The sequence below is a fragment of the Plectrocnemia conspersa genome, unplaced genomic scaffold (genome assembly GCF_051122295.1).
Source record: "Plectrocnemia conspersa isolate PC_06_02 unplaced genomic scaffold, ASM5112229v1 ptg000008l, whole genome shotgun sequence".
NCBI classification, from domain to species: domain Eukaryota; kingdom Metazoa; phylum Arthropoda; class Insecta; order Trichoptera; family Polycentropodidae; genus Plectrocnemia; species Plectrocnemia conspersa.
Window position 1 is genome coordinate 23086835 of NW_028277172.1, and position 16291 is coordinate 23103125.

Consider the following 16291-nt stretch of genomic DNA (forward strand, 5'->3'; position numbering starts at 1 on the left):
ATGGCGAACCTTTTTGGGTTCGCGTGCCAAAAATCATCAAAAAAAAAAAAAAAATATTATTCCTCGATTGTGTGGCGTGCCCAAGGAGTAAAAAAATTACCAAGATAGAAAAAATAAATAATTATTTTTTTTAAAACGATTGTCGTTTATCTTAGAAAACATTTGATAATTAATAAAATTAATAATTCACGGGTTATTTAATCAAGATTTTCATTTTTAAGTTTCAAATTAAAAAAATATTTTTGAACTTGGAAATCGTTTGCGTGCAATCCAAATTCTCAAACGTGCCACCTCGGGCACGCGTGCCCTAGGTTCGCCATGCCTGTTATATAGTTTTGAATTCTCCAGGCCGTCTCTGACGTAATCATAATTGATCGGTTTTTACTTATTGTCCTTCTGAACCAAGCATTGAGGAGGAGTATGCTTCCCCATAGCTTCCAAACTACCGTGGTGCGAATCGACTCTGTTCATCTTGGCCTTTAGTTCGTCCTTAGGATCGGGGACATGAAATGGAAGCGGTTTAACAGTTGGCGTCGATTCTGAAGTAGGTTCTATGTGTGCCATTCTCTCTGCATTCAGAAAGTCGTTGCCGTTGTGAGATATTTTTGTGCCATTGCTGACGGTTCCATTTGAATGTTGGATCCCATTCGTTTCTTCCTTGGAATAAGCAAGATCTACAGACGGTTTCGGACTCGGTGATTTGGAACTGCTCGGACTGTCCATTCCAGTTGCCAAAGAGAGCGATTTTAACTTATCGTCATCTTTAAAAAAGGCATTATCTACAATGATTAAAAAAGACATTACGACTGGTTACAGCTTAAGAGTACTTGAATCAATATACCTTGAGTGTGTTTCTCGGGATGTGGTGATGGCAAGGGTGATACTCGTCCATGAGGCAAACTGGCGGCTCTCTCTTCGCGATTACCGACCACCATCCCCAATACTCTGCAATTTTATTATGACAAAAAATTAGAAAGTATGTTAGAAATGAAGTGTTAGTAATAATGACTTACATTATTTTAAAATCTCTCTCCGTTTACTGACGCATTAATACAAAAATATTTACGTATGTATTATTTTGAGCACGATGATGTATTATATAAAAAATATGTATAATTACCGTGAACATTCCAAATCTCCGAAAGTAGGCGGACGGATGTTTGCTGGTGGAGGTGCGACTGGCGTAGAAGGTTTTGATGGCTTCTTTTCTTCATCATGAACCTCGATGGCATATCCTTCATCAATCAAGATTTGTCCGATGTTCATGTCCTTACCTGCAGTTTTTCAATACACAAACTTTCGTTATGAGCTGTTGACACAGATATATCATTTGTATTTTTAACAAAAACTAGTTAAATTTTTTTGTCATTAAATTATAATACATAACAAGTAATAAAGTTTTTTTTAATGACAGATAACTTCATAATTTTAATAAATGAATGTTAATGTCAACTGTTTTATGATGACAACTTAGGCCATAAACATTGTTGTTATTGATGTGTTTATATTGGAGCATACATATTATGAAATTCTTAATACAGGATGATCCAATTCGAGTTTCCTTTGTTGGCAGCACTAAATCCGACAGCTGTCAATAATCATGCATACTCAAAGTGTCAAATGTTAGTTTGCAACAACGCATTTACAAAATGGATTGCTTAACTACTACTTAACGCGTTAAAATTATTCAATTGTTCTACAGAAATAACCATTTTGTAAACGATGAAGGTCAAACTGTAATAGTCAATGGTGAGCACTACAAGCGTATGATAACCATTATTTTTGGCACGAAATTGAAGATATTGGCGTGGAAGACACATGGTTCCAACAAGACGGTGCAACTTGTCACACATCGGGTGCAACGGTGAATGTTTTGCATTAAAAGTTCCTAGGTCGCATTTTTTCACGTTTTGGTGACATCAACTGCTCGCCAAGATCATGCGATTTAACGCCGTTGGTTTTTTTTTTTGTAGAACACTAAAAGTCGTGTCTACGCCGACAAACCCAAAACATTTGAACACATAAAAACCAATATCTGCCAAGTTATAGCCAAGATGCCGCTCGAAATGTATGAAAAAGTCATCAAAAATTACATTGAAAGGATTGACTACTGCAATAGGTCCAGAGGCTACCATTTAATTAATATTATTTTTCATAATTAATGAAATTTTGAATAATTAAAAAAATCGGAAACTGAAGATGAATCACCTTTTACTATATCTTTCTCGCACTGGCGAATGCGCGGATAGATTTCGAGTGCGTTTTCTTTCAGGAGGATACTTCACAACTTTACAGTGGCAAACTGTCTAGTCTCAAGCGGCATAAGAATACTATCTCCTTTGTAAAACAGACTAGTCGTGAAGCCTTGATAGAAGAAACTTGATAGGAGTTATTCTCTGCTTGCTCGAGTACGAGGCCAATGCCTCCTCAGTTGATACAGAGAATCCGCCCCCTTAAGCCACAACGAGCTAGAGACGAGATTACACCTAGCAGTCTACGAAGGCAGCTAGGTGTCGATAATTCTACCCTTCATATTGGACACTCACTGGACAGCCACAGGGAAGTCTGGTGATATCCGCTTCGCGTGGATTTTTAGTGAAAGTATATAAATGGATTTATGATTGTGATTGAAAATCTTTATATACTTAGTGTAAGCTTGACGACTTAAAAGTGTAATAAATAGTTTGAGTAAAAAGAGTAATTACTTTAAAAGATTAAAATTTTACAAGAGTTATAAATAATTGTTTTCATAACATACCATCTTTGGTATCATATAACTTGACGCCTGGAATCGGTGAAGATTCTCTGCTATTACGGGCGGAACTGTCGCCAGCGATCATAGCCACGTCAGCTTTAGGTCGTTCTTTGAACGTGCATGTCCGAGACCAAAGTCTCTTCCATCGAGCCACCTTAAAAATATATATACATAAAAACATCTAATAGAACTGAGATTAAAAATATATAAATACATTTATACATACGTCAGTCAGAGCTTCAAATCGTTCTATCGCAGATTTATTCCAATGAGGATCATTGCCATCCTTAGATGGATCTCCGATAGGCGCTACTCCGGCCAAGAAGCATTCGACAGCCTGGAATCTTAACTGAAGCATGTCAGTTCTCAAAGAGAACAACTCTTTTTTTGCAACGTATTCGTTATCGCCATAATCGACAAAGTACAGATCGCACATTTCTTGAGTATCGTCAAATTCATTCGGTTTGATTTCGGCGACCTAATTTCATTAAAAACCTTTTAAAGACTATTCAGTATATTTATATTTGACAATGTTGTGTATGAATACCTTAGCTCTGTACCATTTACCGTCGTGTCTAAACACGGCTGCTACAATCTGACCAACTTGGATATCAGCGAGCTAGGAAAAATGTCAATTAATAACCAATCAAATATAACCAATAAATGTCTATATAAAGATGTATACTTTATGCAATTCCCTGTTGTCCAAGTTGTTGTAATACTCCGTCATGGACTGTATGAGTTGATCGAGCTGCTCGACCTGGGGGCCGAAAATCTGAAGCCAAAATCTCGACGGGGAAGACACGGCCGACACAAACACTTCCAAGAGTGCGCCGCTACTGCCTACAAGCGACACTAACGTCGATATTTTTCATGATGAGTTAATGATATTCTTGTTAGATACAATTAAACACTATTCCCAGATTAGTTTGCAATGGAAAAAATTATTTACAATTATTAGAAAATGACAACCTAAATTTGAAGGTATTTTAGGCAGAAATGTTTCTACATGGAATCCATTACAGCACTTGAGCCCTACGAGCCTAACCCTTTGGGTGGGCTCCTGGCTTTTAAGGTCCGGAAGAGCGGTCCAAATCCCCCGTGATACTAATTATTTTAAGTTAATTTAGTATTTCTCTCGAGCATAAAGGAAACGGGCCCTCGTTGGCTAGCTTGCATTGCGTTTTGATCATCGTCATAGCACCACCCTCACCAGATCGATGGGGGTGTGTTAAATGCTACCTCAACCACAGCCGTTAGCTCCCAATAATCCCCACTCCTCAAGGGATAGATTTCCCGAGGAGGAGTACGAAGGACGGGCCCTTATTGGCTTGTTTGCATAGCTATGCAATGCTTTTTCGTCCTCGTATAGCACCACCCCCCAGGAAGTCTCAAGAGGGGGTTTAAATGCTACCTCAGCTGCTAGCCCGAGTCCCTTCTCCCCAAGGAATAGTATTTGAGGCAGTGATAAATAACTAAATATCTAATCGGTGAAATGGTATATTTTAATTAAAAAAAACATTGAAGTAAAATTTTTAATGAAGCATCGCCCGAGTCCCCCGCCACCGGAGTTTTATATCTTACCAGCGGGCGGGGCGTTCTGCGGGCAGGATCCCTTCGTACCTGGATGTTCCGTTCCGGTACTTTCTTCAGACTTAATAGTGTTTTTACGGCGAGGTTCCCTTCTCTTTGAGTCCGCTTCTCTCCTCTGTCTGTCTTCTTCAACCTTGTAATAAAAAATACTATAAATTACACTACACAATACAACAGATTGTTCAAAAAATAGTTTTATGAATAACTGTGACACAATGTACACATATGTTACAGTGAATGTGTATTATTCAGTAAAATTAAACTTTGAAGACAATTTATAAAATACTTTGTTCCATAAACTTAATTGTTTATGTATCACAATAATAAGAAATGAGCATTAAATAAATGCATAGATTGAGCGACATTTTATTTGCAATGTGCATTAAAATATATAAACTGTGCATTAGCGTTTTGTTAGTGCAACGAACAATCGAAGTTAAACAGCATTGGGCGTGATCGGTTTTTGAATGGATGACCGCTTATAAAATTTCTGGAATAGTTTTGTATGTTTTGAAATAATGTTTAATTTGAGTTAATTATAATAAAATCGAGTACAATTCAAATGAGCAATATATAAAATAAAATGAGCATTTATTGTAAGCATTTTATAAATATGTGAATTAATAAAATATAGTGAGTTTTCTACCGTTACCTCCTGGATTTGCGCCTGTGGGATGCAATATGTTTTGTGTTTCGATCGAGTTAACTGCTTATAATATTTACAGGAAAAATACATAACGAAATTGGTCGAGAGCATTTATTTAGAGCACAATAATAATTGTAAGCTATAGAAAACACATTTTCAATAGCTTACAAGCTTTTCTTGAAGTGGAAGAAAGATACCCATATTCCTGAGGTACTTTCAAGAAGAATAGTACAACAAAAACTAGAATTGGTATGATGATCCGGTACATGTACGATTGGAAAATTTTGGCCTTAATAAGTAATGTCGCCCTAAAACTGTTTTGAAAATATAATTTAACTGATTAACTGATGTTAATGAAATTATGTTTGCTTTAAACCATTTTTGAAACTCAATTTGACAGTTGGGAAACGTCCATTTACTGTTCAAACCAAAACCTAACCTAAAATAATTAACCAAATTGAAACTAAAATTAGTGAAAGTTAGAAAGAAATCATAAGAAAATCTTTGTCAACAGAAATCTCAGCAAGAACCAGTGAAAATAATCAAAACAATGAGCACTGGATGTGATTAAGAAGTAACTAACTTATCTGAAGTCTGTATTACAACACCGGAGATTCACTAAATGACCACCTGGATCTTCCGACATACATTTGTAAATATAATTGTACTAAGTAGCTAATAAAAACCTACAGCTTCATTTCACATTATGCCATGGCAATATATATATATGTGGAACAAGGACTGTGATTCCACTTGAAAAATAAACGTTTCTCTAATGGTCTCAAAGTGCATCAGCAAATCTTGGAAATATCAATTCAGCAATTAATCAAATAACTTACAAGCAAGTCGATCATGTCAGATGCCATCTTTATTTGAACGGGCGTGCCAATGATCGTGATGGTCCTTTGAGACGTGCTTCCTTGAGAACTATCGACGTTGATTTTGGCGCCGCTGCTGCAACTGATCTTGGTAATGTTTTCGCCACCCTTTCCTAAATAAAATAAAAAATACTAAGTATAAATCTAGCATTATCGATCTATATTAAAAATACAACCATAGCATATTCCAAGATCAGAACATACTACAAACAATATATTCACCGATAATTTTTCCGACTGCCCAATACGGAACTTTAATAGTGCTAGTCTTGTAGCTTTTTTGTAACTCGATGATTTCGTCAATCAAATGCTCTGCAATCTCCAGAGCCACTTGCGATCCACGCAGAGTTAGCATCTTTTCGTTTTCGTCGTTTGCAGATTTGGACAAGTTGATTCTGGCACCTGAAATTTCCTCGATCTCCTTCACTTTAGAGCCGCCGCGACCTGTCAAGATGAGTCAGCGAACATGTTAATAGGCAGATGTAAATGTGTGATTCGATTCTGCGACTTACCAATAATGGCCGGGATTATCTCCTTGGATATAGACTTGTCTCTCTTGAAATGCTTAGAAGATTCAATCTCGTCTCTGGCTCGTATCTCATCATCTTCTTTTTTAAAAATGAAATATAGCAAAACGGCGGACGCGGTGCATAGCGAAAGGCCGAGTACGATAGGCACGATAGTTTTCGAGTCGAGAGCCATTTTGAAAATTAATTCGAGGCTTCGATCATTTAGTATCTACAATTAAAATAATCATCTTTATAATGTATACATATCGAGACATACGCGTTTTGAAAATAAATTTAATAATGTTATGGTGGATTAGGATCAACGATTGTACTGACAATAAATATTATTATTGTTGTAAAGAAGTCAACCTACTCAACATTTGTATAGCACATTTGTTCCATAATAATTTAGAGACGTATATATATTGTACCCGAATTTTTATAATTTTCCTTGGTACAATACCCATTTTAAGTTATTTTTCTTTGGGGTAATTATCACATTCCTTTAGCTAAATCATTTCATATCAACAAAGATCACACTGAACGACGACTTGCTGCTCTCTTTAACATTAAAATGTATATAATCTTATATACATTAGTCAATTAAAGGAACAACCATAATTCAGAGACTGCAAGTAGTGATACGAACAAAATTTCAAGAGAGCTTTCGAAACAATAGATTATAGATACACGTGAAATAAATTTATAATGGTTTGATAATAAAAAGTTAAAATAAATTACCATTGTTATTTGTTATTGCTTTGACTATCAAAACCAAAAACATAATTATTTTTAATGATGCAAATAATTGTAGTGTAATTTATATTGTATGTAAGGTTAAATTGCAAGAAAATATTTAAGCGAGTATAAAACCAATTCTCGAGTGCATATTACGTCATCGCCGGTAGACGTAATTGCTAGTCACAGATAGAAATAAGTTTCGATCTCACGTCGGATTCTAAAAACAAAATTTCGACTTTGATGTTGACACTTAAAAAATGCAAGAGGCTATAATAAGACATGACATAATATGAACGCAATTACATTACTATAACAGGAAGCCAAGTTTTAGGTTAGGTCTATCAAATGCTGAAGAAAGAGGACGAACGTGAACGTTGTTGAATTTCCGAATCCGTTGTACGCCGAAGATCTGCGCTTAGGCCGAAGAACCACTCACCTGTCATGCGACCGCGGGTGTTACCACAGCTAAATATTTTCTCACTAAGAAATATTTTTTAAAATCGGAGACTTTTTATATATGATAAAATAAAAACAAAATGTAATGTAAATATTTGACAGTGATTTATTCTTTTAAAAACATATAATAAGCCCTCGTTCTGCTCGTGCCCCTGGAGCCCTACGCGCTGCCCGGGTCTACTATGTCTACCGGGTCTACCGGGTCGCCGGAGCGTCAGGCGCGATCCTGTGCAGAGGTGATGCACAGGCGACTTGCCTGTCGCGGCAACCTATAAAAGCATGGGTTTAGATGAGTGCATTCGCACGAGGAGCGACTTTCGAGGCGACTTATATATCATTCACACAAAATGGCTTCGACACAGAAAAGCTCATTGTAGACATTGAATCCCGAATCGTTTACAATAACTTTATATGAATATTGATAACGAAAAAAAATATTGTGAAATAATATGAATAATTATATTATATTATTTCTTGCTTCTCGATTTAAATTAAATTTATTAACATAATTATGTGATACATTTATAATTGCATTTGGGAAACAAAAAGCGTTTCATACGGGGAAATTCAATATTATATTGAAATTAAAATAATATTTTTTTCTCTTTAAAATTAATATTGCAATTTTTTCGCGAATATACTACCCGACCTCGAGTCGCTCGGCTTAGCCGCCTAGCCTAGTTGCCTACGTTTTTGAGCCGGCGGCTAGCCGACAGTGCGTATGGGCCCTAAGCAAAGCCTGCACCGCCGCACTAAGGCCGGTTTCACACGTGCCGGATGGATTCACCCGGCACCGGGCCGGCGCCGTTTACAAAGCTTTCACACGTAGCCGGTCTCTGGCCGGTTTCTGGCCGGTTTCTTCCCAACCCGACATATACCCCGTCAACTGGTGCCAGTAATGAGCGTTTCTGTGTCGAAGCCATTTTTTGTGAATGATGTATAAGTCACCTCGAAAGTCGCTCCTCGTGCCCTATACGTCACGATTTTGTTACCTTTGTGCCGCCAACATTTAATAATTTTTCAATTTTTTATTTTTTTAAACCGCACAGCACAATGACAGAATAAATAGGAAAAACTTTACTTAAATTACGTATTTATTTCTATAAATATTTATGTTTTCATTTTATCGCAATCTAAACACAAAATGATTTTTTTCTTCTTGTGGGTACACAGTTTTTTAACAAATATGACAAATTAGTGTACTTATTTTTTAATATAATTATTTGTAAAAAAATATAATGTTTTATTGCGAACGTTTGAGAAGCTGTGCGTGCTGACGTCATCGGGTTTGAGTAGGAAACACGTTTGCGTGCTTGCATAAGCAATGACAAATAGGCATAGCATGCTCTCGTTCTACACTAGATTAAAAATATTTTAGTTTCTCGACAGCAAAGTTGCGGAATAAAATTGCGTCAATTGACGCCTTATAATTTTTACGAACGGCAACACTGTCACTCTGATCATCTCTTTCTCGGTGACGGGTGACTTTAACGACTCGAAATGTTCGAAATCGAAGAGCCGACGATCGTCGAGGGCGAAGACCCAGCGGCAGCTTTCTTGGCCAGAGAGCAGCGCACCCTTCAGGGTCTGGCTGACGAGCTCCAGGCGGACGTCGCGGAAAGCGCGGAACCGCCCCCCGAAATCATCCACGTCTCTCCCCCGTCGCCGGTACCTTCGGCCAATTTCGACAACTTCAGGGAAAAGGAGGAGCCCGAGAAGATCCGCAAGTGGCGCGAGGAGCAGCAGTTACGCCTGCAGCAGAAGGACGCCCAGGAGGAGGTGAACAAGACCGAGATGCGTGAGATTGCCAAGAAGGAGCTCGAGGAGTGGTACGCCCAACACGAGGAACAGATCGCAAAGACCAAAGCCGCCAACAGGTTCGTCACTTATAATAATCCATCTGGAACAATTTACATTTTCGATCGATTCGAACAAATGTTACTTTCAAATAGAGTTCGACAATAAAAATAAATATTGCATACAAAAGATAACAAGTGCGCATTCCTCAGCAAATACAATATAACTGATATGTATACAAGTCAAAACATGTCTTAACAGTTCCGATTAGAATGAATAGAGCTGTCGATCGCTACTTCAGATCAGCTAAAAAACAGCCCCTTTACAAATCCATAATTGATTCGATAAATCAATTAATTATATATTTGTGTAAACTTCTCCGACTGATAAATAAATAACAAAAAAATAATATAAGGTTTATCAATATGCACACGGTAGTGCTAGGAGCAAATTTAATGTGACCCATGTTCGGTCTGCCTCTACTTTCAAAAAAGCACAATGAAATAAACTATATTGTACACATCTATTATTATTAACCTTATAACTTAACCGTGATGTCTTTTCATGTCTTAACAAACCAGGGAGGCCGCTAAGTAAGTTCTCAATTTGTGCTATAGTATAATATTGATATTAATCGATTTTGAAACATTACAGGAGCGCCGAAAAACAGTTTGTGGCCGAGAGCGACGAGATGGAACCCGGTACCGAGTGGGAGAGAATCGCCAAGCTTTGCGACTTCAACCCCAAGTCGGCCAAATCTAGCAAAGACGTCTCCAGAATGCGTTCCATCATCTTGCAGCTCAAACAGACGGGTCTCAGCACTCCTAAGAAGGCTTAATATTATCGTCTATTCCGAACTATTATATTCCATATATACATTATGTTATTTATTCCGAACGTATCTCGGATATTATTTTCGGTCGCTATCGCAAAACTAGACTGAATCTGTTATCTCGCAGAGAGAGACGCGTGTATTATATATAAAAATTAAATATATAAAGTACGTATATTAAAACGATGCTTTTATTTTATCTGAATTTTATTACAATCGTAAACTCCTAGTTTCACTTCCTGTCTCAAATTGTCCACGAAAACTGTCTGAGATTCACATTGACGTTCTCTGTCTCTGAAATTTGCTTATAAAAAATGTATATGTTACAATATATAAGAGAAAATATATGCCATCTATACCGTAGTCGTCGATGGTCGAGAGTTTTACATATAGCATTTGATTGCATTTTATAAAAACAATTTCTCGCGATTTCCCCGAGCATTGAGACAGAGCCAATTCTTTCAGTGTAGCTGCGCAGCGTCCCGATGTGAAGATATTCATCGCGACATCTGTGGGCTGTAAATAACAGACGGTTAATCTCCATATTGGAAACAATATACGAAGTACCATATTTTCTATTTGAAATCTAATAAAATAAATCAATTAACCTTCACTTTTAAATTTTTTTATAAAACCATTTATATAGAATTGTAAAGAACCATATTTACTTAATTTAATTTCAAAAAAAATAGAATATTATTAGTTAACCTTTACTGGACGAAAACTTTTTTCTTATTGAATCCACTTTGGTCCAATTTATTAAATCACAAAAATTATACTTCTTACCTATTATTTATATATAATTTATTTAGGGTATATTCTGAAACCGTTTCAGATGTTATGACCACTATCTAAAAAAAAAATCACCCAAGAATGCTATGACAAAAAAAAGAATATTTCGCTGTATCCTTGAAAATAGTATATAGTTAATGTTCACTATTGTAATTCACACAACATGGTTCTCAACATATTTTTAATCGCACAGAATTTATTGTTTTTTTATTACTTTGATATATGAAACACTAAATATATGTATATATGTACATTACAATTATTTACATATTTATATACTTGATGTTTGGTTATCTATATTTTTCTTTCATCAGTTTTCTTTACATAATATAGGAATTTACTATATGGCAATCGTGCTACAAGCCACGCCATATTGTGACGAATATTTTGTTCTTTCCATGCAAATACTATAATATTATTGTTTGTTCATTTATATGTTACAACTCCTTGCATATTTTTTTATTTGCTTGTGTTAGACCAAATTGTACAAGTTAAACATAATTTTTGGAAAAGTGAATTGGCTATTGTACAAAGTAATCCAATTCGAGTTTCCTATGTTGCAACACCATAAATCAGAGAGCAGTCAATAATCACGTGTGTTCAAAGTGTCAAATGCAGCAAAGTCGTTCCAATTTTTCCAGTGGGGAGGAGTTGGTTAGTCAGTGGTCGTTTTTTTAATATTTCGATTTCATTCAGATTTCATTAAATGACATGCTTTGATTTTGTTTTCACTTTGCGTCCTGTTAATTTTGCGATCGATTTGTGAGCAATAATCCGAATGACCAATTGACATGTTAGCAATGATCACCGAACCAAAATTTGTACATCGCACAGGAATAAATAATGATAATTATGTAAATGTATATATTACTACGTACGGAAAAGTTGAAATCATATAATTTTACTAGCACCTACCATATAAATTATATTTTCACTGAAATGACATTTAAAAAAATATTTTCGGGATAGATGTTTTCATCCTGAGAATTTCTGGTTTAGAATCAGGGATGTCATTTCAGCATTTTCAAGAGGGGTAGGAGGGGGAGCCAAAAATTGGCCACTCAGTGGTCGTTTTTTTAATATGCCAATTTCATAAAGGTTCATAATATTTCATTAAATGACACCCATTTTTCTGGATAAACGGAGATCAACTAGCCCCTAGGATCATGCGATTTAACGCCTCTGGAGCACCTACACACCAACATTTACCAAGTTATTGCAGAAATATCGCCCGAAATGTACGAAAAAGTCATCGAAAAGATCGGTTGCTGCAAAAGGTCGAAAGGCGAATATTTAATTAATATTATTTTTTATAATTAATGAAATACATCAAATGTTCGAATAAAAAAAAACGAAATCTAAAACTAAAGTTGGACCACCCTTTATATATGATATCTTTCAGCATGAACAATGTGACGCAAAAATCTATTGTACAACTGAAGTATTACTCTTGCTTAAAATAAAACATTCAGTGTAATTAACCCTCGCGATGATATAGACCTATAATAGGGCACAAAATAATAAATATATGACAATTCGTCAACATCAACTTCACAATTCGGAATTTAATGCTCTCAAAATATATTGTCTAAGTATTGAGTTAAATAAAAAACAGTAATTTAATTTATTTAAAGAAAATATGTACGTAAATGTAGAAACAAAAATGTCTAGATTGAGAACCATGAATAACAATTTATACATCAATGTATTGGTCAAAAAATTGTTTCCAAAACGATGGATTAATAGATTTTACAACGAATTTTAGTAATTAAAAAATTCCAGGTAAAACGGTTAGAAATTATTAAATCTTTTTACCATGATATATTGTTATAAGTATCTCCGAGAAACTAATGAAACAAAATACCGGAAATTTTATCATCAAGTCATTTAAAATAACTTCAGAAAACACAAAATATATTGAGCATGACATCCATGCCTCTGGACTTATAAAGGTTAATGTTTTTTGACACCGTCTAGAATTATTATAATAATTATTTCATCACTTCTTTTCATTTTATTGGCTAAAAGCTCATATTGCAGCTACTATCTTGTCATAGCGACACCATCAAAACAAATTTATATTGACCATTTAATTAAATAATGTAAAAAAAACAGACCTTTTAATAATTACTGACCATGGCTTCTACAAGAGGGGGCTGTCAGGGCCTGATCGATACTTAAAATACTTTTTTCATTATTTGTTACGATAAAGATTAGTTTTGTTTGTTCGTCTTTGTACTTCTTGGTTTACCTGCTATGACCGAAGTTCATAGAATTCGTTTGTCGTAATCTCAAAGCCTTTGTTATTAGTATCGTAAATAGTTTTACGCTTATCTTATTTATATTGTGGAGCCACAAACTTATATTATATTATATACTTTAAGCTGATTTTATTCTGTTAGACTAAGTTTATTTAAATTGAAAAATAAGTGTTTTTCCACATTATTGTGAAATATTATGTAAAGAAGGACGTTGAAATTTAGAATGGGAGCAATGTTATTTGTTAAAATTTCAAAATGTTACCGAAAATCTTATTACTCCCAAATGTTTATTGTAAAAAATATTGATTCAGTGATTTTTTAACTGTGTTTTATGTTCTAATTTTTTATTTAAAAAAAAATATTTATTTTAATTAGTTATTTTTTTAAATTTGAACTATTTAGTTTAAAAAATTGGCATTTTGGTAAGAAGAGGGGGCCCAATAATCATGTTGGCTGGGGGCCTGATTCAGGATTTGGGGGCCATGTTACTGACCATTTAATTAGATTATTTACATGTCTTGAAAACAACCATTGTCACATAATTTATAGATGAAAGTTAAACCTGTTTTGATACCTCTATTATGGAAAAATACTTTAAGCATAACAAAATAATATAAACCACCACAGACATTGGCCTTTTTCAACTATTTTATGACATTTTCAGTTATAGGTAGATTTCCTTAAAAATAGTTCCTATTACAAAAGATATCATGCCACATCTTCTGCAATATTGCATAACAATTTCATCGACAATGACCAGGAGACCCTCCGTTAAACATATTAATTATATTGTAATATATGGGATTTTGTGCATTTTTTATCAGATTTTCAATAAAAATACCCAATACATATATTGGCTAAGTTAACCAGCCAGATTAGAAATATTGTTTCAAAATTGTAACTGTAACATTTTCCAAGCCAATGAAGAGCAACTGATGCAGATACATATGCATCAGTCACTCAGTTGCAATAAGTGCAAGCAAAATAAAAATGTATTTTTTGATGAATACGAAACCTTAAATCCTTGAGCGTAGAGTGTTGTAAGAGATAAAACTGACAAATATATCAGGCTATTGTGTCCAGTGTTGCAGTTATCAATATTCACCGTGTGGAGTAATGGACAGTGTTTTGCCAGTATTCGCACTACTTCATCGTTTATGGATTTGCAACCAATCGTGGAAAATATTCGTAGCTCAGTCATCTTAGGTATGAGTCGTAGAATTGCTGGAAAGTTTTTGGAGCTTGAACGTCAGTAAAAAGATATACATCTCAGATTGTGTGTTACCTTCTGTTGTGCAACTTTTCGTATTCTGCATTATGAATTCTTCTAAATTGGAGGTGATTAGCAAAGCGTCCAACATTTCATTAGTGACATCGTCGCAGTTTTGAAAGTCTATGACTTTGGTTTTGGAGTGCAATAGGCTTTTTAAAATATTTATGTCTGACAAAACTCCGAGTCTTTTCTGTGCTAAGTGCATAATTTCGTTTTTCATCAAAGGCGGAAGTAAGTGGAGGGAATTTACATAATAACGTATGTGGTCGACGATCTCTTTTATACACCTGTGAAATAAAATATGGATGTTTCATATAAAAAAAACATTTTGAACATTTTTAGCAAATCAACAAAATAATAATCTTTTAAATAATTAAAATAGCGTAATATGTTATTTCTCTGTTAAAGTAGGGAAAATAGTGTTAATATCAATGGATAGATAAATTACAAAAAATATTATATATATATATACTGTGAAAAAGTATAGCAATTACAGCTGTTGTAAATCTGGACAAGTATACGGCGCCATGACGTTTATTTACAAGCAGTTGTCTTAACAAATGATATACTGACCATAAACTAATTATTTTAAAATTATATAAAATGAAATGTTGTTGAATAACGAAATTCTTCTAAAAAAATAAAAAAAAATGTTCAAGATGTAAACCATATAAGGGAAATTAGAAGTTAATTTGTGAAATAAGGCTATACCTAAACAATGAATCAGAGCATGAATAATATGAAAAATCTCTTGAGAGTCGAATAAAAAGAGTTATTGGTTTATAAGGCATCTCGATAAAAAATAGGAAACATATAATACTTCGCAAAAAAATAGTGGTTGATAAATGAATAGTGAATTTTTAATATATGGTAAAAAATGCTGTATGGCTTATAATCTCTATACACTAAAAAAATAGTATATTCGAATATACACATTATCAGATACAAGTTATAATCTTGTTTCATTTTATATAATATCTATAAAATGAGTTGATCAAGCATTTACTTTATTTTATATTAATAATCATATAAATATGATTTTTCAGGCTGATTAGTATAGGTATGTTGACTGACAAATCTTCAATTACCGTACATACAATGAAAAATAGTTTTCTATGTCATATGTGTATTTGATAGAGAAATCGGTAACTAACTAACTTAAAAATAATTAATTCCATTGCTAGAACAATAGTAAAAGTAAAAATCGAGGTAGAGAATTTGAAATTATATGTAAAATAAACAAATTAAGTCGTTAAATGTCGATTAAATAAAAGTATATAAATTTACATTAAATATTTCTGAAACAATTATTATTTTTTCGAGTTATAATACATGTATTTATCTTTTAGTACAGTCATCATATATCTTAATGATTAACATATCTTAAATAGAGTTTCTTGGTTCAAAAATCATTGAATTTTATCGCCTACTCTTTTTTTCGACATCCTATGCGCGCAGATATTTCGATAGACATATCTCATATTTATAAAAAAGAACAGCTTCGGACACTTCATGATATTATTTATAAGATTCTTAAACTGTCAACACATATTATTACGATTTTAAGAAGGATCTATTGATCATGAATCATTTCTTTCAGGTTTAAATTCATGTAACTATGTTGTCTTATCATTACCGTGCATAGAAACAGATCTATTTTAATATCATTTATCTGTAGTTTCTCCTTTGGCAGAAAATAAACGAATCTGTAGTATATAAGACACCAAACTATTTGGTTTATAGTAAAAGCTTTTTCAT

At 34.1% G+C, this 16291-nt stretch overlaps 2 protein-coding genes and 1 long non-coding RNA gene across 25 annotated transcripts; 1 reads left to right on the plus strand and 2 right to left on the minus strand.

Annotated features, from left to right (window-relative positions):
- Nucleotides 1–213: 213 nt before the first annotated feature.
- On the minus strand, nucleotides 214–7585 carry LOC148233480 (tudor and KH domain-containing protein homolog). 22 transcript variants are annotated; one of them, XM_088189551.1, is made up of 12 exons: nucleotides 7559–7585; nucleotides 6385–6610; nucleotides 6095–6316; nucleotides 5834–5985; nucleotides 4379–4481; nucleotides 3441–3598; nucleotides 3303–3374; nucleotides 2982–3233; nucleotides 2759–2909; nucleotides 1121–1274; nucleotides 842–945; nucleotides 214–761 (listed from the first exon to the last, which is right to left on the minus strand). In XM_088189551.1, the coding sequence occupies exons 2-12, from the start codon at nucleotides 6572–6574 to the stop codon at nucleotides 382–384; spliced, it is 1938 nt and encodes a 645-aa protein (XP_088045677.1). In that variant the 5' UTR covers nucleotides 6575–6610; nucleotides 7559–7585; the 3' UTR covers nucleotides 214–381. The 22 variants fall into 22 exon arrangements, with proteins under 22 accessions (XP_088045677.1, XP_088045671.1, XP_088045668.1 ...); XM_088189545.1 differs by having other exon boundaries at nucleotides 214–779; XM_088189542.1 differs by having other exon boundaries at nucleotides 214–779; nucleotides 3441–3610.
- A 1446-nt stretch (nucleotides 7586–9031) lies between these two features.
- On the plus strand, nucleotides 9032–10404 carry Clc (clathrin light chain). The gene is made up of 2 exons (XM_088189846.1): nucleotides 9032–9455; nucleotides 10030–10404. The coding sequence occupies exons 1-2, from the start codon at nucleotides 9079–9081 to the stop codon at nucleotides 10211–10213; spliced, it is 561 nt and encodes a 186-aa protein (XP_088045972.1). The 5' UTR covers nucleotides 9032–9078; the 3' UTR covers nucleotides 10214–10404.
- On the minus strand, nucleotides 10377–15079 carry LOC148233482 (uncharacterized). Of its 2 annotated transcripts, none has more exons than XR_015810391.1 (5): nucleotides 15028–15079; nucleotides 14546–14820; nucleotides 14276–14484; nucleotides 10567–10723; nucleotides 10377–10501 (listed from the first exon to the last, which is right to left on the minus strand). It is a non-coding gene; the product is annotated as an uncharacterized LOC148233482 (long non-coding RNA). The 2 variants fall into 2 exon arrangements; XR_015810392.1 differs by having other exon boundaries at nucleotides 15006–15079.
- Between the last annotated feature and the right edge of the window lie 1212 nt (nucleotides 15080–16291).